This window comes from Heterodontus francisci, chromosome 8, assembly GCF_036365525.1.
Source record: "Heterodontus francisci isolate sHetFra1 chromosome 8, sHetFra1.hap1, whole genome shotgun sequence".
NCBI classification, from domain to species: Eukaryota; Metazoa; Chordata; class Chondrichthyes; order Heterodontiformes; family Heterodontidae; genus Heterodontus; species Heterodontus francisci.
Genome location: NC_090378.1, coordinates 85463796 through 85490191, shown reverse-complemented (window position 1 = coordinate 85490191; position 26396 = coordinate 85463796). Strand labels below are relative to the sequence as shown.

General features: G+C 41.4%; 1 protein-coding gene across 3 annotated transcripts in view; it reads left to right on the top strand.

Moving 5' to 3' along the window:
* Positions 1-18570, top strand: part of camsap2a (calmodulin regulated spectrin-associated protein family, member 2a) — a 234924-nt gene extending 216354 nt beyond the window's left edge. For all 3 annotated transcript variants that reach the window (XM_068037604.1, XM_068037603.1, XM_068037602.1), the window contains 6 exons: positions 4355-4488; positions 5125-5336; positions 5754-5826; positions 12650-12765; positions 14785-14903; positions 17041-18570. In XM_068037604.1, coding sequence (XP_067893705.1) covers positions 4355-4488; positions 5125-5336; positions 5754-5826; positions 12650-12765; positions 14785-14903; positions 17041-17346 — 960 coding nt within the window. In that variant the 3' untranslated portion in view covers positions 17347-18570. The remainder of the gene's footprint in view (positions 1-4354; positions 4489-5124; positions 5337-5753; positions 5827-12649; positions 12766-14784; positions 14904-17040) is intronic.
* Positions 18571-26396: the final 7826 nt, after the last annotated feature.

Sequence of the window (26396 nt, the reverse complement as noted above, 5' to 3'; positions counted from 1 at the left end):
TACAAAACCCTGGTTAGACCCCACTTGGAGTTCTGTGAGCAGTTCTGGGCACCACACCTTAGGAAGGATATATTGGTCTTGGAGAGAGTGCAATGTAGGTTTACAAGAATGATACCTGGACTACAGGGGTTAAGTTACGAGGAGAGATTACACAAATTAGGTGTCTTCACTAGAATTTAGAAGGTTAAGGGGTGATCTGATCGAAGTCTTCAAGATATTAACAGGAAAAGACAGGCTAGATAAAGATAAACTATTTCCACAGGTTGGAGATTCAAAAACTCGGGGGTATAGTCTAAAAATTAGAGCCAGACCGTTCAGGAGAGATGTTCGGAAGCATTTCTTCACGCAAAGGGTGGTAGAGGTTTGGAACTCTCTCCCACAAACAGTAGTTGAAGCTAGAACAGTTGTTAATTTTAAATCTGAGATAGATAGATTTTTGTTAAGCAAAGATATTAAGGGATATGGGCCAAAGACAAGTATATGGAGTTAGGCCATGGATCAGCCATGATCTCATTGAATGGCGGGACAGGCTCATGGGGCTGAATGGCCTACTCCTGTTCCTATGATTTGAGTACAGGAGTAGTGAAGTCTTGCTTCAATTGTACAGAACCTTGGTTAGACCGCACCTGGAATACTGTGTGCAGTTTTGGTCCCCTTACCTTAGGAAGGATATTATTGCCATAGAGGGAGTGTAATAAAGGTTCACCAGACTTGTTCCCGGGATAGCGGGACTGTCCTATGAAGAGAGATTGGGGAAACTGGGCCTGTATTCTCTAGAGTTTCGAAGAATGAGAGGTAATCTCATTGAAACCTACAAAATACTTACAGGGATAGACAGGGTAGATGCAGTTAAGATGTTTCCCCTGGTTGGGGAGTCTAGAACCAGGGGACACAATTTCAAAATAAGGGGGAAGCCACTTAGGACAGAGATGAGGAGAAATTTCTTTACTCAGACAGTTGTGAATCTTCGGAATTCTGTACCTCAAAGGGCTGTGGAAGCTCAGTCGTTGAGTATGTTTAAAATAGAGATTGACAGATTTTAAAATACCAGTGACACAAAGGGATATGAGGATAGTGTGGGAAAAAGGCATTGAAGTGGATGATCAGCCATGATTGCATTGAATGGCAGAGCAGGCTCGATGGGCTGAATGGCCGACTCCTGCTCCTATGTTCCTTTATCCCGTGTGGTAAGGTGGGTGGTCTCAGTTTAGTACTTAGGTTATGGACAAGTCTGGGAACTCACTACCTAGAGAACAGGTCAAAATTTCTTTACTGTCCTGGTTAACAGTCATACTTTGATATTAAACCCAACAGTCTTGAAATGTCTTCATCAATATTGTATATTTTTTGACCTTTCAACAAAAATCACAGATCTTGCTCAGTTAACCTGGAAGAGTTAGTTTCTTTAACCAAGAACAGGAATCAAAGTGAAACATTTAATTTTGTAGTTAATATTTAGATTTTAAATAACAGAAAAGAACTTGCAACACATTTCTGCAAATCCAATAAGCAAATAGATAAACAAGCATTTTTGCATAGATTTAGATCAGCAGACATTACACTTGATGTAAAGCTTGTACAATAGTGTGAAAGTATTTTTACTTAACATAAATAAATCTTGTGATTAATTGTGCAAACCTTAACCTGATCTCATGCCTGAAGTGCTTATTTTGACATTGTTCAGTCAGACTTGCCCTTGCCCCGTTAATCTCTGATATTTGAGCTGCACACGTGAGGTGGAATTGGCACATCACCCTGTGTAAGGCATCTATCTAGGATCTGAATGAACAGGACAAGCAACTGTGTATCTCCTGAACCAGATTGAACTTTGTAAAATTAGAAGAGTGCAGATGAGAGTGGGTAAATTCATTGTCAATTCTGGTACAGAAAGAGAGAGAGAAAGATTGGAAATAGAGAGGGAAAGAGACAGAAAAGCTTTAAAAAAATTAATTGTGAAATATCTTCAATTAAAACCTGAAGGAATGCGTCACCACACTTGATAGTTAATTTTCAGTGCCAGAGAGGTTGACTGTCAGAAACTAACGTTTATCAGCTCATTTAAAGGGCACTTGAGCTTGAAATGATGTGACGTAACTTGCTGTGGTGAATTTAGTTTGTAACTACCATGCAAATACAGCAACTTCACACCATTCAATGCATGTCAATGGTGAAGCAGACATTAGCATGATACCATTTTCCTGAAGCTAATCAAGTGCTGCATCTCTGACAGCAAGTTTTCAATGTAACCACACATTTGTCCTCGCCTGAAGTTGCCATGGCATTTGTGCATAAATAACAGCGGGCCCTATTTACCTCATCATTGTTTTGATCTAAAAAATTTTGTTTCAAAAAATTGTTAATCTTTTTATACACCTACATAACTATAGATAATCTTGTTAAACGTAATGCTTATGATTGTAATAGAGTCATTACAGCACAGAAAGAAGCCATTCACTGAGTCCATGCCAGTTTTCCATAGAGCAATCTAGTCCGTCCCAGTATCCTGTTCTATCCCCGTAGCTCTGCAAATCTATTTCCCTCAAGTGAACATCCAATTTCCTTTTGAAATCACTGATTGTCTCCACTTCCACCCTCAAATGTAGTTGCATTGGCACTCGCAGTCCTAGATTCTATTTAATTTCACTTACTCGATATTGCTTGTATCCAGGACTACTTTTAACAGTAAAACCTCTATTCAACATATTGCTACTTCTTAGTTCATTATCTTCCACACATCATAAATAAATTGAGCAATGTCACTGGGAATATCCTTAACAATTTTCAGATGTTGCATTTTCCAGTCCCTGTGCCTCTACTTCTCTACAGTTCTCTCAATTTAACCCACATTCAGTTTAATTTGCCTTTTATTATTTATGGTATCTGTACTGATCCTGGAAGTGAGGAAACCCTCAAATCAGTATAGCTTTGGGCTCAAGTAGAGCGCCTTGCCTCCACTGTACCCCTTTCCATTATGAATTTGAGCAGATAGGGAGCTTAAGATAGGGAATACTCGGCAAAAATCTCTTGCTCTCTGTTTGTCCAAACTAGCTTTAAAATTTGAAACACCTGCAAGAAGGCTTTTACTGTACAATTGCCGTAACTCAATTGCCTGCTTCGATTTCATCATTCATAGTTCTGCAAATTCTTTATTTTCATGGAGATTTGTAGTAAACTGGTCCCGAGTGGCTAGAAGAAATTGTGAAGTTCAGCATAATTGATTTAATTATATCCAAGCAGAAAAGTAAATTTTGCTGCATGTTTTCCCTAAGTATAGCTATTAAAATTGCATAGGATTTCTTGAATTAATTATGTCATATTGATGTTTTTAAAACAAAAACTGATAGGAAAATTTGTGTCAAATCTTGTTTCCGTTGAGCAGCAAACATCCCCCTCACCCATCTTTATCTGCATGTTCCTTATTTCAGATGGGTAACTCGTCTTGTAATGGTGCTTCTCATCTTACTGATTCCGTGACAGAGAAACCTTTTGATCAAAATCAAAGGCAAGCCATGTAATTTGGCTTATGCGGTTATTGCAAATTAAATGGTTATGTTCTCAGTTATTCCTGTACCTTCCCTTGCTAGAAGGGAGCAGTTTGGTGTGTTTTGAATCATAATAGAAAGAAATAAGAATTAAATGAATGAGTTGGACATTTGATCTAAAATGATCCTCCATAAAGGAGAGGAATTGAGAATAAGAAAAAATGTACCACCTCTAACAAATTGTAGTTGTGCATTCAAAGAGTGGGTATCCATTGCCCCTCCTCTACCTCTGTTCCAGTGTGGCCAATCACTGAGGCAGTTTGAGTCTCTGAAGATGTTTGCACCCACTTTACTTCTTTTGGGTGACCTGAATATAAGGGTCTTTTCAAATAAGGTTACAAAATTATTCACTACTCTTTCTGATAGAAGAAAAGTCATCATTCAAAATTAGAATAACAGAATAGAGTTTGATAGGGTGAGATTGCAGTATGTGATTCCGGTATCAGGTTAGCAATTCCCCATAAGACTCTAGGCCCATTTATGGAGTAGATCTGAATCTTTATCTGATTTTTCCCTGCACATTTCATCAAGTGTATAGCTAAATCATGCTGATGGGGACAGTGAGCAGGTAAGTGGTCAATCCCCACACTCCATACCACCTCTTAACTTCTCTTTTTCTCGACCTAACTGTGTCAAAGTTGAGATTTAGTATTAAGGATTGAGATATCTGATCTGTTGTATTCTTTTGGAGATGACTGCGCAGTGTGCTCTGAATGCAATTTCTTGTAGTTTCGAATTATTTTTACTTAAATTGTTTTAGGCTTGCATTTTATTTAAACAATCAATTCCTCATTTGATCCTTGTTCTGAAAGGATGATCAGAAAGCTGAAGCTATTGCTATTAAAAGAGCAGCCCTCTTGGAGAAACGTATGAGGAGGGAGAAGGAAAAACAGATTAGACGACAGCAACTGGAAACAGAGTTAGAAGAGAAGAAGGAAGAAGCTAGGTACTGCATGGTCAGAAATATAAAAACAATTTATTAAATCCGCTTTTTCTAGAAATTTTGATGATTGACAGTTAAATACAAAAACATTGAGATATGTATTTATTGAAAGCTGACTTGAACCTTCATGTTTGTAGGTTTCAGTTTTACTGCAGTAGATGTGTATCTGCAGCTTCCAACAATACTTTGATGTTTTTCATTTACATAACAAACTCCCAGTACAGTATTTGAGCACAATTTACGATAATGCTTGCCTTCAACTTGAGCCCATTAATTAGATGTGCATTTATTCAAAACTGAAGGTAAAACACAAGAAATTCTTTATTAAACTTTAAAACCATTCTGTGATCCATGGCAATCAAAATTTCTTCTATGTTTTTTTAAATAAAAAATGGGTCTGATGGCTTAAAGCACTTTGTTTTTATAATAACTTCAGGGTTGGTAACTTGTGATACTTGTTGCCTTTTAAGAAATTACATAACAGTGGTGTTAAGTGTTGTATTTTCTTTCAAACTATATGAATGTAGTTGCTGATTGTTCTAAAATAATTCATTGGCTGTGAAAAGCTTCGGGATGTCCCAAGGTTGTTGAAGGAATGATGAAAATGCAAATTCTTTTTTATTCTTGAATTTCCCACAGACTCAAAGCTGAAGAAGAGCGACAAAAGAAGGAAGATGAAAGGTCGCGCAGAGAGTTCATTAAACAGGAATACCTAAGAAAAAAACAGCTGAAGTTAATGAAAGACATGGATAGTGTGATAAAGCCTCGTCCCACCAGTCTGAAACTCAAAAAGGCTCGTCCAAAGTCTTTCCGAGAGGATGGATCAAGCCCACATGTCAGGTCATCTGCAGGTAATCAATACCTTTTTTTGAGGGGTTGTTTTAATTTGAGAGACTGTGTTGATCTTTGTAAATCATTTTTAGAGTCTCTTACTAACATCAAATGTAATTTATGGTTACTTAATTTTCTATCACTCATGTAACCTACCAATTGGGAAAACATTAGAGAGAGAAACAAAAAAACTGCAAATGCTGGAGATTTAAGATTTCTGGAAACACACAGAATGTCTATCAGCACCTGAAAGAGAAAAGACTGCTCTGATGAAGAATTCCTTGCCCAAAAATATGACATTATCTCTCTTTTCAGATGCTGACCGCCCTACTACAGAAACCAGTGAACAATGTTTTAAAGAAGTATACCATTAGACTTATTACTCTTAACAACTTTTATTTCTGCATAGACTCACTATGTGCTCCACTGTTTTCCAGTGTCCTGCCTATCTTTGGCATCACTGAACACAGCAGATGCTGACAGTGTACATTCAGGAAAAAAAACTCCCAGGTAATAATAATTGTTCCTGATATTTAAATTCTTTATTGTTATTCACTGCTATTTCTTGTGATATAATTTGAATAATGCTATGAAATTTAGATTGCTGTCTTTGACCAAGCTTTTGATCACTTGTAATATCTCCTTATGTGTCTTGGTGTCAAATTTTGTTTGATAGCACTCCTTTAGATGTTTTACTGTGTTAAAGACGCTATATAAGTGCAAGCTGTTGTTCAGTAAAGAGGTGTTAAGCCTGACCACTGAGCAAATCTGAAATTTTTAGTGACAACACTGCATTGAAATCTTGACTTAAGCCCTGAGAAGAAGACTTGCTACAGTATATTTAGGATGCACAGATGATCAGTATGATCTCGCACTTTCAAATACTTTTTCTACAAATGTAGATTTGGATTTATTACCATCTAGAGTCCACTCCAATCATAATCTAAGTTTGGAACATGATCTTAAAGCAGATGCCAGATAGTTAGCCTTGTTTTGTGATGGATTATTATCAGGTATCTTGACAACTGATGATAGAATGGGGCTGAGTAAATTCCTGCAAGTTACATACCCTCTCTCATCACATTTTGTTTTGTTTTTGTAAGTTTGTTGCTTCATGCATGTGTTAGATACAGAAAACCAGAGAGTGATCTGAGTTAAATATTCCTATTAATACAATCTATACGCAAGTGATACTGTTTCTAATGTTACAACCTCAGTTGAGACCATTAACTTTAAAACAAAAGATATGAACTCCCCAGACCAATTAAAAATTACATGCAACAAGATTTCACGTTTGAAGACTTTTACTATAACAACAAAACTACAAATCAACATTAACTAAGCAGTATTTAAATAGTTATTTGGTAGTACAGTACAGGGCCGTGCCAGAGCCGGAGACAGAGCTGGAGCCGCAGTGCCCAGACTGGGGCGAAGGGCGCATGGCTTTCCTGTTCCCGGACCGGGGACGGTCCACATGTGGATGGCTCCACATGCAAGCAATTACACCCCCTCTCACCGCCTTCCCCCGAACTAACTCACCCTCCCCCCACTGCATCTCCTTCCCTCCGACCCCCTTCCCCCCACTCCCACCCTCCTCGGACCTCACTTCCCCCCACCCCCTCGCACCCCTTCTCCCCCAACCACTCCCCCCTTGCACCTACTTTCCCCCCAACCCCACCCCCTTGCACCCACTTCCCCCCACCCCCTCGCACCCCATCCCCCTCCCTCTCCCCCCTCGCACCCCCTCCCCTCTTCCCTCTCCCTCCCCCTCCATGAAATCGCACAGTTTACTTGTTAGGGCCCCTGCTCAGGGATAGGAGCTAACAACCCCACTGCTTTGTGGGCATCTCGGGAGACACTAAGGCTAAGGGAGTAAACCCTAACAGAAAGTCCGGAGCAGAACCCCTAAGGCGGCCATGTGTCACCTTTGGCATGTTTCCAGCAGTTCCTGCAGCCATACTGGTGCCAAAAGTCGTACTCTGCACTCCTTTGCACCCCACTAGGAAGGCGGAGAGGGGGGTTTTGATGCTTGGACAACTCACAACCTCCATACATTCCACCCAGGCATGCGCCATGGAGAGGTCACTCCATAGTCGCCTCACAGCGACCAAAACAACACAGAAGGCAGCAGTTACGGGTTTTAAGTCCAGCTCAATTGGCATAGAGATTGGGCGCCAGGGGTTGCCTTTGTCGGTGGGAGAGGTCATCGCATCTCGCTGGACAGCTACCGCCCGCCTCAAACTGGGCAGCCCCCGGTCAGAAAGGTTCTGTCCCCCCACAGTCCACCTGCTTCAATGGGTGCTTGGAGCTTGGGGTCATTGCCTGACAAGTGGACTGTAACACCGCACTAAACAACACGACAAAAAAAGGAAAGAAGGTACCAGCCCTTCGTTTTGCAAGCTGGAACGTCAGAACTGTGTGTCCTGGCCTATCGGAGGACCTTACACATCGATGATTCTAGGAAGACCGCCATCATTAACAATGAGCTCAGTAGACCCAATGTGGACATTGCAGCACTTCAGAAGACACGCCTCCTTGCGAGCGGATCACTAACAGAGCAAGACTACACCTTCTACTGGCAGGGCAGGGATCCAGAAGAACCAAGACAGCATGGAGTGGGCTTCGCCATCAGAAACTCTTTGCTCAGCATGATAGAGCCACCTACAAATGGCACAGAACACATACTGTCCATCCGACTGCTCACCGCCTCTGGTCCAGTACATCTACTCAGCATCTATGCTCCAACACTCTGCTCTCCACATGAAGTTAAAGACCAGTTCTACGAGGAACTCCATAATATCATTAGTAGCATTCCCAATACCGAACATTTGTTCCTGCTGGGGGACTTTAAAGCCAGGGTTGGGGCTGACCATGACTCATGGCCCTCCTGCCTCGGGCTCTATGGAATTGGAAGGATGAATGAGAATGGACAGAGACTGCTGGAGTTGTGTACCTACCACACCTCTGCATCACAAACTCATTCTTTCATACTAAACCCTGTCACCAGGTTTCATGGAGACACCCAAGATCATGTTGTTGGCACCAGCTTCCACAGTGCGGACTGCGACACTGACCACTCCCTGGTGTGCAACAAAGTTAGACTCAAACCAAAGAGGCTACATCACTGCAAGCAGACGGGCTGCCCGCGCATCAACACTAACAGAATTTCTTACCCACAGCTGTCACAAAAGTTTCTTAATTCACTTGAAAAAGCCTTTCAAAACACTCCTGCAGGGGATGCAGAGACCAAGTGAGCCCATATCAGTGACGCCATCTATGACTCAACAATGACCACCTTTGGCAAACGTGAGAAGCAGAATGCGAACTGGTTTCAGTCTCACTCTGAGGAGATGGAACCAGTCATAGCCGCTAAGCGCACTGCACTGCTGAACTACAAGAAAGCCCCCAGCGAGTTAACATCCTTAGCACTTAAAGCCGTCGGAAGCACCGCGCAAAGAACAGCCAGGCGTTGTGCAAATGACTACTGGCAACACCTATGCAGTCGTATTCAGCTGGCCTCCGAAACTGGAAACATCAGAGGAATATATGATGGCATTAAGAGAGCTTTTGGGCCAACCATCAAGAAGATCACCCCCCTCAAATCTAAATCAGGGGATACGATCACTGACCAACATAAACCAATGTACCGCTGGGTGGAGCACTACCTAGAACTGTACTCCAGGGAAAATGTTGTCACTGATACTGCCCTCAATGCAGCCCAGTCTCTGTCAGTCATGGATGAGCTGGACGAACAGCCAACAAAATTGGAACTCAGTGATGCCATTGATTCTCTAGCCAGTGGAAAAGCCCCTGGAAAGGCCGGCATTACCCCTGAAATAATCGAGTGCCAAGCCTGCTATACTCTCAGCACTCCATGAACTGCTTTGCCTGTGCTGGGATGAGAGAGCAGTACCACAGGACATGCGCGATGCCAATATCATCACCCTCTATAAGAACAAGGGTGACCGCGGTGACTGCAACAACTACCGTGGAATCTCCCTGCTCAGCATAGTGGGGAAAGCCTTCGCTCGAGTCGTTTTAAACAGACTCCAGAAGCTGGCTGAGCGTGTCTACCCTGAGGCACAGTGCGGCTTTTGAGGAGAGAGATCCACCATTGACATGCTGTTCTCCCTTCGCCAGCTACAGGAGAAATGCTGCAAATAACAGATGCCCCTCTACGTTGCTTTCATTGATCTCACCAAAGCCTTTGACCTCGTCAGCAGATGTGGTCTCTTCAGACAACTAGCAAAGATCGGATGTCCACCAAAGATACTAAGTATCATCACCTCATTCCATGACAATATGAAAGGCACAATTCCGCATTGCGGCTCCTCATCAGACCCCTTTCCTATCCTGAGTGGTGTGAAACAAGGCTGTGTTTTCGCACCTATACCGTTTGGGATCATCTTCTCACTCACATGCGTTCAAGTCTTCAGAAGAAGGAATTTTCCTCCAGACAAGATCAGATGGCAGGTTGTTCAACCTTGCCTGTCTTAGAGCGAAGACCAAAGTACGGAAAGTCCCCATCAGGGAACTCCTCTTTGCTGACAATGCTGCATTAACATCCCACACGGAAGAGTGTCTGCAGAGACTCATCAACAGGATTGTAGCTGCCTGCAATGAATTTGGCCTAACCATCAGCCTCAAGAAAATGAACATCATGGGACAGGACGTCAGAAATGCTCCATCCATCAATATCGGCGACCACGCTCTGGAAGTGGTTCAAGAGTTCACCTAACTAGGCTCAACTATCACCAGTAACCTGTCTCTTGATGCAGAAATCAACAAGCACATGTGAAAGGCGTCTGCTGCTATGTCCAGACTGGCCAAGAGGATATGGGAAAATGGCGCACTGACACGGAACACAGAAGTCTGAGTGTTTCAAGCCTGTGTCCTCAGTACCTTGCTCTACGGCAGCGAGGCCTGGACAATGTATGTCAGCCAAGAGCAACGTCTCAACGCGTTCCATCTTCGCTATCTCCGGAGAATCCTTGGCATCAGGTGGCAGGACCGAATCTCCAACGCAGAAGTCCTCAAGGTGGCCAACATCCCCAGCATATACGCCCTACTGAGCCAGCGGCGCTTGAGATGGCTTGGCCATGTGAACCGTGTGGAAGATGGCAGGATCCCCAAGGACGCATTGTACAGGGAGCTCGTCACTCGTATCAGACCTACCGGCTGTCCATGTCTCCGCTTTAAAGACGTCTGCAAATGCGACATGAAGTCCTGCGACATTGACCACAAGTTGAGGGAGTCCGTTGCCAGCGATTGCCACAGCTGGCAGACAGCTATAAACGTGGGGCTAAAGAGAGGCGAGTCGAAGAGACCTAGCAGTTGGCAGGGAAAGAGACAGAAGTGTAAGGAGAGAGCAATCTGTGTAACAGCCCCGACAACCAATTTTATCTGCAGCACCAGTGGAAGGGGCTATCACTCTAGAATTGGCCTTTATAGCCACTCCAGGCACTGCTCCACAAACCACTGACCACCTCTAGGCACTTACCCATTGTCTCTCAAGACAAGGAGGCCAAAGAAGTACAGAACTTGAGTATTGCTGAAAATAGAGACATTGTTGAAACTTTTCGTCTTGCACTCATAAGGACAATCGGCAAGAATAACCAACGTAAGAGAAAGCAACAACTTTATACTATATGAGAAGAGAATGCTGATTGGTTGGCAAGTGAACTCTGGTTGAAGCGTTGCCATGGAAAATGCATCAGTTTACGATGACTGACAGTTAATTGTCAAGCTTTGTTTGAAATTTAAACCAGGCAGCTTGACGCTGATTGGTCAAGGCATTGCCCTGAGGAATGAACCAGCGAATGGCTGTCACTTATTTTGTTTAGCTGAAATAGGCGCAATGTGTGTACATGTTCGCTCTGTCTGCAAAGAACAGGGCCCTGTTAATATATGTAGCTTCCAGTACGCACAAATGCGCAACACTGCAAGCCCTACCTACAATCTTAAATTGGTTGTCAGCCTAATTCTTAGCACACTGAGGATTATTTAGCAAATGTTGACAATCGTGGAATCACATCTAATGTTGGACACTGTGTTTTGAGTTTTGCAAGCACGGGTTGGTTGGATACGGCCTGTACCTTGGACCATTGCGAACAACAAACATGTTTGATTCGATCCACCAGTCTGTGAGATGTACAGCCTATATATCCGCCACTTTCCCACCATTTTCCCACCTCTGCCAAAATTTAGTCGGGGTGGGAAGGCCTGTGAACAGCCTTCCCACCCCAACACCAACTGAGGCCCTTAACTGGGTTCCTTGTTTCCATGGTAACCAAGTTCTCTGGCTTTTCTCTGAGCAGAATTGGTATGAGGTCACGTGTCTTCTCTGAATCAATTTTACACTACATTAAAGGTCACAGTTTTTAAAAGCAAAACCATACTACAAAGTCTAGCATTCGTAACACTAAGAAGGAAAAATAAGTAGTGTTGAATACATTTTGGATTGGATCGCTGAATTCTGCAATATATTAGAAAATGAAGGATACTTTATTAAAATCTTAAGGCCCAGCATAGAAAGTTAATAAACATAAGCCTTCATTGTTCAATTTATTGAACATTGTACAGTATTAACATCTTAAACAGTTAGCACCCCCCAGCAGATAAAAGAAGTTACATAGAATTTATTATGTTCTACAGCACAGCTTCAAGGCCATTGTTTCAAAAGGTTCCAAATAAAACAGTATCAGCCATGGCTCAGTTGGTAGCACTCTTTCCTCTAAGTCAGATGGTTGTGTTCAAGTTCCACTCCAGAGACTTGAGCACCGAAGTCTAAGCTGGCATTCCAGTGCAGTACTGAGGGAGTGCTACGCTATCAGAGGTGCCATCTTTCAGATGAGACATTAAACTAAAACCCATCTATACACTCAGATGGATGTAAATTTTGAATTATTTCAAAAAAGAGCAATGGAGCTATCCCCAGTGTCTTGACCAATAGTTATCCCTCAATCAATATCACAAAAACAGATTATCTGGTCATTATGACATTGCTGTTTGTGGGAGATTGCTGTTTGTGGGAGCTTGCTGTGTGCAAAATAGCCACCATGTTTCCTGCATTACAATAGTGACTACATTTCAAAAGTACTTCAATGGCTGTAAAGGACTTTGGGACATCCTGAGGTTGTGAAAGGCACTATATCAATGAAAATCTTTATATCATTGATTGAACAAGGAATAAAGTGTCCAGAGCAAAAGAATTTTCCCTGCAATGGTTTGTTTGCCAATCACAAATTATAATGTGGTATAGTTAATCATTATATCAAAATTCTGCTGTATTCATTGAGCATTTTTCATTTCATAATTTTAAAAAAATGTACAGGACAGAATCTGTTGATGGATTTATATCAGCAAGTTGTTCTGCCAGTCGCAATGATGAAAAAGACTGGGAGAATGACTCAACAACTTCCTCAGTGGCTTCTGCAACAGAATATACAGGTGATGTTCTCGATGATTCTTAGATAATACTTTACAATTGATGTTTTTATACTTGCTTTCTCCTCCTCAGTGAGTCACATAAAGATTGCCAGAGTGAATTTTTCATGGGCTTACTTGGAAGATACAGCACAGAAACAAACCATTCAGCTCGACTAGTCTGTGCTGCTGTTTATACTTCACACGAGTCTCCTCACATTCCATCTACCTCATATTAGATTTTCAGCATATCTTTCTATTCCCTTTTCTCTCATGTGCTCATCTAGTTTTCTTTTGAAAACATCTAATTTATTTGCCTTAACCACTTCCTGTGCTGGCGCATGTCATGAGTTATTTTTATGTTGTCTGATGCAACATAAATGAGATGCATGGAGTCCAGTTGGTTGAAGATCTCAAAACAGGTTTATTACAGCTAACTAATATATGCAGTACAGAGCTAACTATTTACAGAACCTGCCTCTAGGTGTTACAGTTAGAGTGATGCAAGCTTCAAGTCACATGACTATGTCCAACAACACTGAATTAGCATATTAAGATCTTAAAGGTAATCACACAACAGTGAGTTCCACAATCTAACCACTCTGAGTAAAGAAATTTTCCATATTCCCCTATTGGATTTATTCATTTTAGATTCTCCCACAAGTTGAAACATTTTTTCCACATCTACTCTGTCTAACATAGTTCATAATTTTAAAGATCTCCATCAAATCTCCTCCAAGTCTTTTCTAAAAGAAAAGCCCCAACCTGTTCTATCTTTCCTGATAGCTGCAATCTAAATAACTACCCTTTACCACTACTCTCTGCATTCCTTTTTTTTTGGTCAATTTGCTGTGCATTCAGCTGTTTGTCCCCTGACTCTACATCCTCTGATCCTTGTCATGAGCAACCGTGTGTAGTATCAAAGGCCTTTTTAAAAACAGGCTTGAGTACATTTAATGTTCGATTTGGATTGCTGTATAGGCCCTTTAAATTCACGCACATACCAGGTCTCAGGAATGCGATGCCAAACCATGTTGTCATTCTGCAACTTCCGGGTCTCCATGTAGGCTGATTCAGCAGTTGAAGACCCACTTTTCCAGCTGTGCCTGTACATCAAGGTGCAAGGATAAGCCTGAGACTTGATATGGAGTGGAACCCATTTAGGCTAAGATTCTGCACCATTGATACCAGACCTTTGAATTCCATTTGGGGAGCTACGAGCAGAAATTTCCAACATCAAGGGAGGATATGAAAGGGAATTCCTAAAACTCCCTGGCAAATTCTTCCCTTTTATGCCCTTGGAAGACCGCAACAGAATTTAGATGAGAGTTAATACAAGTCCCTTTTGAAACCCCAAACCTTCACTAGGATAAGGTAATTGCTCCTAAAGGGGATCAATTCACCTTCTCTAGTAGAAGTGGCTCCAGTGGAAGCTGAAGAATAGGAGGGGAGGGGGAAGAAAGTTTCTTCTTTCTATGATTCAGTTCAGTTGGGGGCAGGGGTACTTCAGGTGTATTATCAAGGCGCTGCTCCGCCTTCAGAGCGAATCTAGTCAGGCCAGGGTGAGAGCTGCTGACATGTGAACCTTACTGTCACCAATGGCCCACCCTGGCTATGCAAATAATTCTATCCCTGGGTTTTGGAAAAGGGATGTTGGCTGGTGGGTGGGGGAGAATTCTGCTGTGCTGCACTTAAGCTGACCCTTGTCCTTAGATTGGGCCATTTTAGTTTAAGCTTGATGCTGGAACTTTCAGGACTGACATATTTTAAATAAACACCTAAATATTTTATTACATCCCATATTATACCTTTTGTAAATAATAATTCTGTATATGTATTTCATATATCATTTTTTATATATTATATATATATATCTCATTGGAAAATTAAAGTGAGGAGCTAAATGTAGCTTAGGCAGAAGTAATACTTCTTGTTAACATCATACAGTAAAAAGTTCATCAATTGGTTCAAAACAAAATGAAAAGACATGGTATTTGTGATTCTTTTGGAGTATGTGTTTATAATTTATTTATATATTTGCAGGACCAAAGCTATATAAGGAACCCAGTGCAAAATCTAACAAGCATATAATTCAGAATGCAATTTCTCATTGCTGTTTGGCTGGAAAAGTCAATGAGAATCAGAAGAATAAAATACTTGCGGTAAGATCTGTATTCCTGATATCATCTACAGTGATGCCAGTGTGGCCTCAAGCAGCCCCAGCAAAATTGAAGTCAATCAGAATCGGGAAACCTCTCCAATGGTTGGAGTCATACCTAGCGCAAAGGAAGATGCTTGTGATTGTTGGAGGCTAATCATCTCAGCCCCAGGACATTCGAACAGGAGTTTTTCAGGGTAGTGTCTTAGGCCCAACCATCTTCAGCTGCTTCATCAATGACCTTCCCTCCAACTTAAAGTCAGAAGTGGGGATGTTCTTTGATGATTGCACAGTGTTCAGTACCATTTGAGACTCCTCAGATACTGAAACAGTCCTTGCCCACATGCAACATTCAGGCTTGGGCTGATAAGTAGCAAGTAACTTTCGAGCCATGCAAATGCCAGGCAATGACCATCTCCTACAAGAGAGAATCTAATATTTTCCTCTTGATGTTCAGTAGAATTTCCATTGCTGAATTCCCAAACATCAACATCCTGGAGGTCATCATTGATCAGAAACTTAATTGGACCAGCCACATAAATACTGTGGCTGCAAGAGCAGGTCAGAGGCTGGGAATTCTGCAGCAAGTAACTCACCACCTGACTCTCCAAAGCCTGTCCACCATCTACAAGGCACAAGTCAGGAGTGTGATGGAATACTCTCCACTTGCCTGGATGAGTGCAGCTCCAACAACACTGAAGAAACTCAACTCCACCCAGGACAAAGCAACCTGCTTAATTGTCCACCCATTCACTACTTTCAACATTCACTCCCCCTGCAACCTACGCACAGTGGCTGCAGTGTGTACCATATTCAGGATGCAATGCAGTAACTCGCCAAGGCTCCTTTAGCAGCAGCTTCCGAACCCACGATCTCTTCCACATAGAAGGACAAGGGCAGCAGATTCATGGGAACACCACCACTTGCAAGTTCCCCTCCAAGTCACACACTATCCTGACTTGGAACAATGTCGCCATTCCTTCACTGTCGCTGAGTTAAAATCCTGGAACTCCCTTCCTAACTGCACTGTGGGTATACCTACCAGCAGTTCAGGAAGGCAGCTCACCACCACCTTCTCAAGGGACAATTGTGGATGGGCAACAAATGTTGGCGTTGCCGGCAACAAATGTTGGCGTTGCCAGCAACACTCACATCCCATGAAAGAATTAAAAATAAACTAATCTTTATTTTAAAAAACAAAAGACTGTAGCTATATAATGCAGTGCAGCAAACACCAGACCTGAGCTATCTACCCTCATCAGTTATGAAAAGCTTTTAATTTAATTTAAAGCCTTCCTTTTTGTCGTGGTCACTGTAAGATTAAGTGTACGATGTGTGATGCACACTCTATGTTCAAAGTTCCCTCTAAACTTTTCTTTTGCATCGCAGGCGATTTCTGTAAGTACACAGCCCCATTAAATTTTTTGCACAAACGGGCATGCGCAATAATTTAAAGGTGCCAACTTGTGCGTGGCCTGCGCAGGGACTTTATGGTTGCTGCACAGTTGCGCAGCTTAGAGGGAGCATTGTATATGCAGTTAGAAAATTCTGGCAAAGGCAATTTTGTTTTGTTAAATCAGATCCTTTTACATACAGGCTTCTCTAATTAGAATCCTCTGTTAATTATAATTGAAATTATGCAAAAAGCACCTTCCCTGTGCCTTTTTTTAGTTAATGTGCTTATTTATGTTGCTAGATGCTTCAGTTTGTTTGAGAACACGTCTTTGAATTAACAAGTATAGACTGCATTCACTCATTTTAATATTGTTTGTTACAATTTGTTATATTTTTGTACAACAAATGTACTATTAAGGTATTGATTCCTTGCTCAGGTACAGTTTCATGCGTCTGGTTAGAACAAATACCTGAATTGAGGGGCTTATTCTTCGAGGGTGAGCCCAGGTGGTATTTGCAGGTTATACCTACAAGAGAAACCACAGCTGTGTTCAGTTGTAGCAATCTTGTTGCCACACTGGCTGAGATCAACTAACTCAGCATAGTACAAGGACCATACTCATCTGTGTGAATTGTTGGCTCTCTGTAACTGTTATTTCAGTCAAATGTTTCTATAATATATTAAAATGTGCTTTCAGTAGGTTAAAGGTGACCAAATTATCACAGTATATTTTGTGTATTTTTAGGAAATGGAGAATTCCGAAGCCAATAACTTTTTGATCCTTTTCCGGGATGCTGGTTGTCAATTCCGTTCACTCTATACCTATAGTCCAGAAACCGAAGAAATTGTTAAGTTAGCAGGAATAGGGCCGAAAAACATTGGAAAGAAAATGATTGAGGGACTCTACAAATACAACTCTGATCGCAAGCAGTTTAGTCGCATTCCTGCCAAATCTCTGTCTGCCTGTGTGGACGCAATTATCATCCATGGCCACCTGTGGCAATATAAAAGACCCAACACACCCAAAAAGCTCACCCCAACAAGGTCGTAGTAAGGAGAGCCTTATGAAAACATTTATGGCATTAAACAATTGCACTTCATCGTAACTGCCTGAGGAGAAGGGGTTTTCTAGTTGCTATGAGCAATTCTCATGTTTGTAGATTTGATAATATATCTAGTATGTACAGCAGTTGAAAACTGGACACCAAACTCTGCTTTCATTATGCACAACTGGAATGTATGTGTTAAGAGGCATTGAAGGACGTCACTATTGCAGTTAGAGGTAAAATAATTAATTGTGAAGTGATTTTAACCTGATCATGCTTGTAGTTTTCTATTAATTAATATGACATTGATACCATAACTCATTGTTTGGTACACTGGAGCATCTGAATGTTACATATTTAAACTAGCAAGTAATATTTTTGCCTTAGTCACATTTTTCATGTTTTTTTACAACTGTCATAAGATTCTGTTAATGCTATATTTTAAAGGATAGGTGTTTTATATGCATTCAGTTTTCCTCAGTATTAGCCATGTCTGCATAAAGGAGCTGATGATGGCTGATTAATCCAAAAGGATGCTATGTTATAGTGATTTACTCTAACTCAAAGCTACTGCCCTGGTACCGTTATTTTCCAGAATATCTACTGGAAGCAGGTTTTGTACCAGTATTGGCAATTAACCCCAAAAAATTCTAATTGTTCGGTGCTTGGAGTATAGCATCATTGATGTGGTTAAGAATTTTTTAATCCATCATGGTAAGAAAACCTTAACCTATGCTGGCAATCCCAGTGTTACTGCTAAGTACACTACTGATGTGTGCAACATTAGCCTCACTAGCGAATGGTATTGCCTGTGATTTTTGCTGTTTTACTTGATGCCTTCTTAATAGGTACAGTGTACCTTGAACATCAAGAAATGATAGTGATAGTAATAGTTCTGTGAGTGATGAGTGGATGTAGAGACCAAAATCAGAAACCAGGTCAGTCGTAGCGAAGCTAGACAATGAGACAAAGGAAGATGACTGAAGAAAATTATGGAAATTGGAAAGGAACAAGATTTTTAAAATCATTTTAATTCTATGGTTAGACTAGTGATTCATATGTGTCTGTTTTGAGCAGCATGAAATTTAAACCGCTAGAGAAGCAAAATTCACATTCCATCTTTTTGAGGAGTCATTCCATTTGTGAACAAAATGCAAGTTTATCTTTGCCAAAATGCAATGCTGCTGCCTATTTAAATGTGTTGGAAAAATAAAATTGCATTCAGACAATTTTAAGTAATATCTTTTGATGTTCCAACTGAATTAGGGGGCACAAATAGTGGCAACTGGGTGTATAGCATTCTGAATTACTATTTCAGAGTACTGACTAAAATAGCTTTTACTTACAAATTCTACTCAAGAATATTGTAGAGTATTATTTGTATGATTAGCATGCTTTTTCTTGTGTCTCTACTGCACAAATATACTTCCCTATCATTCCTGAATATTGCAAATCTTATTTGACTTTGTCCAGTGACCAAATAGCATACCAGATATGATGCCCTCTCTTTCTTTTACCCTTTCATCCCCAAACAAAATTCACACATTGCACTTGTGTTGTAAAAGCTTTATCTAATAATTTATCGCCCGCAATCCCTGCTAGAGAACTTCCGTTTAGTTTAGGGTTGCCATCAATATCATTATGGAATCATTTTTTCAGCATGTTTTCTAGATGTTTCTAAAATTTAACCTGTCACAAACTCTGGTTTTTAATTTTTTTTTTTCCATTTTCTTTTATGCTTCGGGATATGGCGCAATTTGTTATAAAGGCTTTTGAGGTTTTTAATTAATTTTTCATTATCAGCAAATCCATCTTCAGAATTCAAGCCATCAGCCCATCCTTGAACTGACTTAACTCTAGCCACTTGCATTCTCATTTTTTTCCATATCTTTCTTTCCTACTTCATTTCTTTCTCCCCAATCCAGTTACATCCTTTTACAGCCCTCATGCTATCCCCCCTACCTCTGTCACAGAAGATATTTTATTTTGTTTCTTGTTCCACCACAATGCATGTAGGCTCTTTCTCCCACATGATGCTTGTTGTCTTTCTCCTTTCTGTCTCCTGATGCAAGCTGTCTTGGTCACCACCCTTTGTTTGTCTCTCCCCTCTCAACACACTAGCTGTGTCTTTCCCCTTACTGTATCACTCGCTATCCCCCACCCCCATATTATCTGTCTCATCCCTCTGTCAGTTGCTGTGCTCCCACTCTTCTCCTCTTCAGTCTGACTCAAAATTACAAGTGATGGCACCATGCATGAGTTTATCATTCTTTGTCATATTCTCCCTGTAGTGGTTGCTTACACTGTCATTCCCTGTTGTATGTCATCACTTTGTCTTATGTGATATCTTACACTCATGATCTTTTGCAGTCTTGCTGTGCTGCTTAAACAAGCTGTGTTCTGTTCACTCTCCCTCGCCTGAAAACTCTGCTATTCTTTCTGTAGCAGGTCATACATGAATTCTGCTATTATTTCTGTGCTGTACGCTCCGTCACTTTTGTAATTTTTCTGTATCTTGCACACGTGCCAATATTGCCAGCTATACTGATGTTAAGTAGTTTCCAATGTGCACAGACCCTAGTAGGTAGCTTCACATCTCTTGCACTTTGCACTAGCCCATTGGAACACCTGGAAACTGCTGTATTTGTGCTCATTGTGACACATTTTTCACTACATGTGCACAGTTTCCTGTGCGCACACAGGCCAGGATTTTGTGTGGCCTCCTCAGCCGGGGTTGGAGGTGGAGGGGGCACGGAGTATTGTGATGAGGGGTGGCAGGGCAGAGGGCCCGTTGCCTCCCCCTCACCTAGCAATCTTCCCAGAGTGGGATCGGCCAATGATGGCCTTCCTGCCCAGAGGCCAATTGAGGCCCTTAAGTGGCCTATTAATGGCCAATTAAGGGCCTTGTCCCGCCGCCACTGGGTCCCTGTGAGCTTGGGCGGAGGGAGTGTCCCTCCATCCTGGGCAATTTGTGGCCCACAGAGGACCACCAGCGGGAGCAATTTTCCCCTGGGATCCCCCTCCCCCTGGACTGCACCACCACCCTCCCCCACACCCCTCGCCGGGGCCTTCCGGACTGGCCCCTGCAATGCCGCCTCACCTACCTCTGTTCTGGGGTTCTAGCGCTGGGACCTGGGTCTGAGGCTTCTGCAGTACCAGCAGTGGCCCCCCTTCAGTGGTGCTGCCGATATTGCTGATTGTCCAGCAGCTCTTGGAGGTGGGATGCCTGCCTTTAAAGGGGCAAGGATCCCACCTCCTGAAACTTTGATTTAAAAAGACCAGAGGATCGCTCCTGGGGGGAAGGGGGGTCATGAAAAGGTTCTCCCCGCCTTTTTGGCCCAGTGCCAGGAGCCCCGCCTCCAGCACAAAATCCAGCCCATACAGTTTTTTTCTATCTAATTTAATCCTGGTTTCTGACCTTTGAGCATTCACTTTCTCCTCTCTCCATTTTATGTTTTCATAGAATGGTTACAGTTCAGAAGGAGGACATTCAGCCTACCGAATCCACCAGCTCTCTGCAAGAGCAATTCGGCGAGTGCCACATTCCCTCCCTTTCCCCGTTACCCTCCATATTTTTTCTCTCTGGGTGCTTATCCAGTTCTCTCTTGAAAGCCACAATTGAATCTGTCTCCACTACCCTCTCAGGCAGTGCATTTCAGACCCTAACCAACACTCTCTGCATAAAAAAAAAAATTTTCATGTTGACTTTGGTTCTTTTGCCTGCCACCTTAAATTTGTGTCCTCTGGTTCTTGACCACTCCAACAAAGGGAACAATTCCTCTCTCTCTACTCTGTCCAGACCCCTCCTGATTTTGAACAGCTCTACCAAATATCCTCTCAACCTTCCCTTCTCTAAGGAGACAAAACCCAGCTTCTCCAATCTGTTCTTGTAACTGAAGTCCCTCATCCCTGGAACTATTCTTGTAAATCTATTCTATACCCGCTTTAAAATCTTCACATCCTTAAATTTCGGTGCCCAGAATTGGTCACAATACTCCAGTTGACGCCAAACCAGTGTTTTATAAAGTTTCATCATAACTTCCCTGCTTTTGCTTGAAAATAGAGACACATTGTCGAAGCTTTTCATTTTGCACTCATCAGGACACTCACAAGAATAACCAATGTAAGGGAAAACAACAAGTTATACTACATGAGAAGAGAGTGCTGATTAGTTGGCAAGTGAACTCTGATTGGTAGAGGTGTTGCTATGGAGAATACACCAGTTTACGATGACTTACTGTTAACTGCCAAGCTTTGTTTGAACTTTAAACCAGGCAGCTTGATTCTGATTGGTCAAGGCATTGTCCTGGGAAATGAACCAGCGAATGGCTGTCACTTAATTTGTTCAGCTGAAACGGCGCAATGTTTGTACATGTTCTTTCTGTCTGCAAAGAACAGTAGCTTCCAGTACACAAATGCGCCATACTGCGAGCCTTACTGACCATCTTAAATTGGTTTTCAGCCTAATTCTTAGCACTCTGTGGATTATTTAGCAAATGTTGTCCAATCGCGGAATCACATCTAATGTTGGACATTATGTTTTGAGTTTTGCAAGCACGGGCTGGTTGGGTACGGCCCGTACCTTGACCATTGCGAACAGTGGAAGGGACATGTTGTTTGATACGATCCACCAGTCTTTGGGATGTACTGCCTATACGCCTAGCCTCACACTGGCATTGAAATTCATATATCACGTTACCCATTTGTGTGATAGGTAAGACGTCTTTTTACCTTTATGGCCGCATCCTGTTAGTGGCGAACACCACACGTGTTGTTACTGCATAGTAGCTGCGTGAAACAACAAGCTTTACCTGTTGCTCAAATTTTTGGGATACATTACCCTTCCAGAGTGGCGCATTTGCGCATGCTGGAAGCTACATATATTAATACACAGGGCCCTGATCTTTGCGGACAGAATGTGTACAAACATTGCGCCTGTTTCAGCTGAACTAAATAAGTGACAGCCATTCATTGGTTCATTCCTCAGGGCAATACCTTGACAAATCAGAGTCAAGCTGCCTGATTTAAATTTCAAACAAAGCTTGGCAGTTAACAGTCAGTCACCGTAAACTGGTGCATTCTCCATGGCAACACTGCTACCCATCAGAGTTCAATTGCCAACCAATCAGCATTCTCTTCTCATGCAGTATAAGTTGTTGTTTTCCCTTACATTTGTTACTCTTGCAGATTGTCCTGATGTGTGCAAGACAAAAAGCTTCGACAACATGTCTCTATTTTCAGCAATACTCAAGTTCTGTATTCTCTGCCTCTATTTATATAGTCTTGGATCCCATATGCCTTTTTAACCACTTTCTCAATCTGCCCTGCCACCTTCAACAAATTGTGCACATATAGCCCCAGATCTCTCTTGTTACTGCAAACGTTTTAGAATTTTACCCTTTAGTTTATATTACTTCTACTCATTCTTCCTACCAAAATGTATCACTTCACATTTCTCTGCTATAAATTTCATCTTCCATGGGTCCTTCCATTCTACCAGCCTATGTCCGCTTGAAGTCTATCACTGTCCCCTTCATAGTTCACTACACTTCCAAGTTTTGTGTCATTTGCAAATTTTGAAATTGTACCCAAGTATAGATCAAGAAAAGCAGTGATCCTAGTACCCTGGAGACTATATCTTCCTCCAGTCCAAAAGAACAACCATTTACCATGACTCTCCGTTTCCTGTCATTCAGCTGACTTTGTATCCATGCTGCCACTGCCATTTATCTGCCATTCTGTCAAATTCTTTCAAGTTTTTTTTTTCTATTGAGCGCAAATCCATTATTTGTTGCACAGTAATACATGAAAAGTCTGCTTTATGTTGGGTTTACCACAGAAAGGATTATTTTAGGATTAACCAAATCAAGTACTAAACTGGTACTAGTATGATAAAATCTCAGACTGACCACGTGGTGGAGTTCATTATCATTAGGTCTCTTGGATTGTTCATATGACTTGGTTTTACATTTTTCTTAAACTTAGAATGCCAGCAGATCCATGGAATTCTGTACTCCCGGCCAGGGTTTTTTTCAGAGTTACGTTCATTCTCTGTTGCACCTAATATAGTAATAAGGCCTTTGAGATATCTGGAGTAGCATTATTACTGTAATTTACTGTTGAAAACTGTACATTTTAATATATCTAAAAAGAGCATTCGAAATCTTATTCTTTTTCTGCTTTTCTTATTATTTTTCTTCTATATTTGCTATTAATTTTACATTGCCTACATATTTTAACAGTTATATAGTTTTCTGTTCTGTCACGATTCTGCAGTATTCCACTTAAAATCCCTATCAGTAAAACTGGAGATTGTTTTAAAAAGCTGTTTTATTCCCACTAAACACGAGACTGAATGTTTGAATTGGTTGCTCTAAAAGCTCAGGTAAAAAATTAATTTCCATTCAAAAGCTCAAAGTAGCCCAAACAGCCAACAGGATAACTAGTTGACAGGCTTAGTTGTGCTGGGTGGTGCTAAAGCATGATCAACCTTTGCCAGGTTTAAAGCAAGTTGAATAATTTTACTTCTAAAAGTAACATATTATTATTTGGGAGCCATACCAGCAGCACAAAGAACGGCACGTAGCAAGAACAATTGATATTTTTAATTCATGTTGAGTGTGATTCGACCAACATTTTGCAATGCTGTGATCACAAATGCATGGTATCGCAGGCTGAGCAGTGCTTTTGGTGTTTGAACTTCCAGCTCATTGCAGAGCCTTACTCGCTGACATTTTTGGCTGTTTCTGTTCAGCATTTTTAAATTTGCAGCACAAGGGAAGAAACTGGCAAGTTGTCATAGAACACTGGCAGGATCCCTGCCTGTCTACCTGCGCCACATCTTTTACCTGATACAAGGTATCACGATCAGCAGTAGATAAAGGTAGGGTTAGGTGGACATATTCCTACCACACAGGAGTTTGAGCTATTGTCCAGTACAACCTCAATAATCTTACCTATTAAACTTATATTGAATAAAGAGCATCTGACCTGACTTGAGTAATTTCTTCAGGGGTTCATGTGTTTTAACCTTTAAATATGTATGCATTGTTTTCCAAGAACTGTCATTTCTCGAAGAAAACAGGGAGGGGCATAGTAACAGGACAAGGCAAAGCTCTCACCATATTTATGGCAGCTCAGTAAAATGAGTCAGTAAACTGTATCTAATTTTTTTAAATTAAAAAGTGATCATAACATGAATGGATGTAAATGAAGATGACTATTTTAGAACAGACCAGGAAACATATTTGGAAATTTATGTTGGCCCTGCTTTATCATTATATGTCTTACCATGCCTCTCAATCTCTGAAGGGGTGGAATTCAAGTCGGTGCTTAAGAAAGGAACATGGTCTTCTCTAGACCTGCCACTCCCCACATTTAGTGAACTAGAAATCTCTGCAGCAAAATGGACCCAATTTTATTTTGTTTGCCTGTGTTCAAACCTTTCGTGCCCATATTCTTGGGTTACTGTGTAGTTGTGGAAAGCAATACCCATAGCATGAGTGGGTGGAGGGTGTGTAGGTAAGGGAAATCCCTTCTGGCTTCTTTAAATGTTTTCTTTGGAGATTTCCCACCACCATCTAGTTGCTAATTTCTTTGCTTGCAGCTTCATATATTTTTCATCCTGTAAACTGAACTGGTTATGGCTGCAAAATCTTTGGTTATTGTGGTTTGGCAACATGCACAGCTCACATTCTAGCCAATAAAAGCAAAATACTGCGGATGCTGGAAATCTGAAATAAAAACAAGAAATGCTGGAACCACTCAGCAGGTCTGGCAGCATCTGTGGAAAGAGAAGCAGAGTTAATGTTTCGGGTCAGTGACCCTTCTTCGGAACTAGCAAATATTAGAAAAGTCACAGGTTATAAGCAAGTGAGGTGGGGGTGGGGCAAGCGATAACAAAGGAGGTCTAGATTGGACCAGGCCACATAGCTGACCAAAAGGTCACGGAGCAAAGGCAAACAATATGTTAATGGTGTGTTGAAAGACAAAGCATTAGTACAGATTAGGTGTTAATATACTGAATATTGAACAGCAGCAAGTGCACCCACTTTTTTTTCAGGTTTGCACTTGCTGCTGTTCAATATTCAGTATATTAACACCTAATCTGTACTAATGCTTTGTCTTTCAACACACCATTAACATATTGTTTGCCTTTGCTCCGTGACCTTTTGGTCAGCTATGTGGCCTGGTCCAATCTGCACCTTCTCCTTTGTTATCTCTTGCCGCACCCCCACCTCACTTGCTTATAACCTGTGACTTTTCTAATATTTGTCAGTTCCGATGAAGGGTCACTGACCCGAAACGTTAACTCTGCTTCTCTTTCCACAGATGCTGCCAGACCTGCTGAGTGGTTCCAGCATTTCTTGTTTTTATTTCACATTCTAGCCATCCTCCCTGAGTCTTACCATAAATTTGGGTAGGATTGCTTTGGTTTGGGGGCAAGTGGAGGTGTGGTTGTCAAATTCTTTTGTTTCTATCAGTGTAGAAAAAATTAATTATATCCATTCAGTTATGGAACTCTCTTTTCCTATTCCTCCCTTGTCTCCCACATTTAGCCCAATTAATTAATTGTGTAAAAGGGAGCAGGGAGCAAAGAGCAAGTCTTTGGGTTTTTTCCAAATCCAGCCCAGTTGTGCTAGATACTACTGAACTAATTGCTTAATGTTTTGTTTTCCGCTTCGCGGATTGGGTGTGTCTGGCATTGCACTGATTTGTGTTCTTCCCAGCATATGTGCAGTATTTAAAACAGAATGAGTTCTAAAATGAAGATTTTACTTTAATGTGGGAAATGTTTAAAGTATGGTATATTAAATAGCAAGAGCACTGCAGTGCACTAATCTCAATGTTAGATATCTACATTGAAGAATCACTGAAGACAAATAAGGCTTAACAAACAAAAATAAGTAACTTTTGATTATTCAGTACCTGATATGAGACTTTAAGTTTATCTTTTGTATATAGGAATATATTCTACAATTTTGCATGATGGTGGGAATAGAAAATCTGTTCCTGTTCTTTGCTAGTTAATGTTCTGAAGTTTGTGACAGGGCAC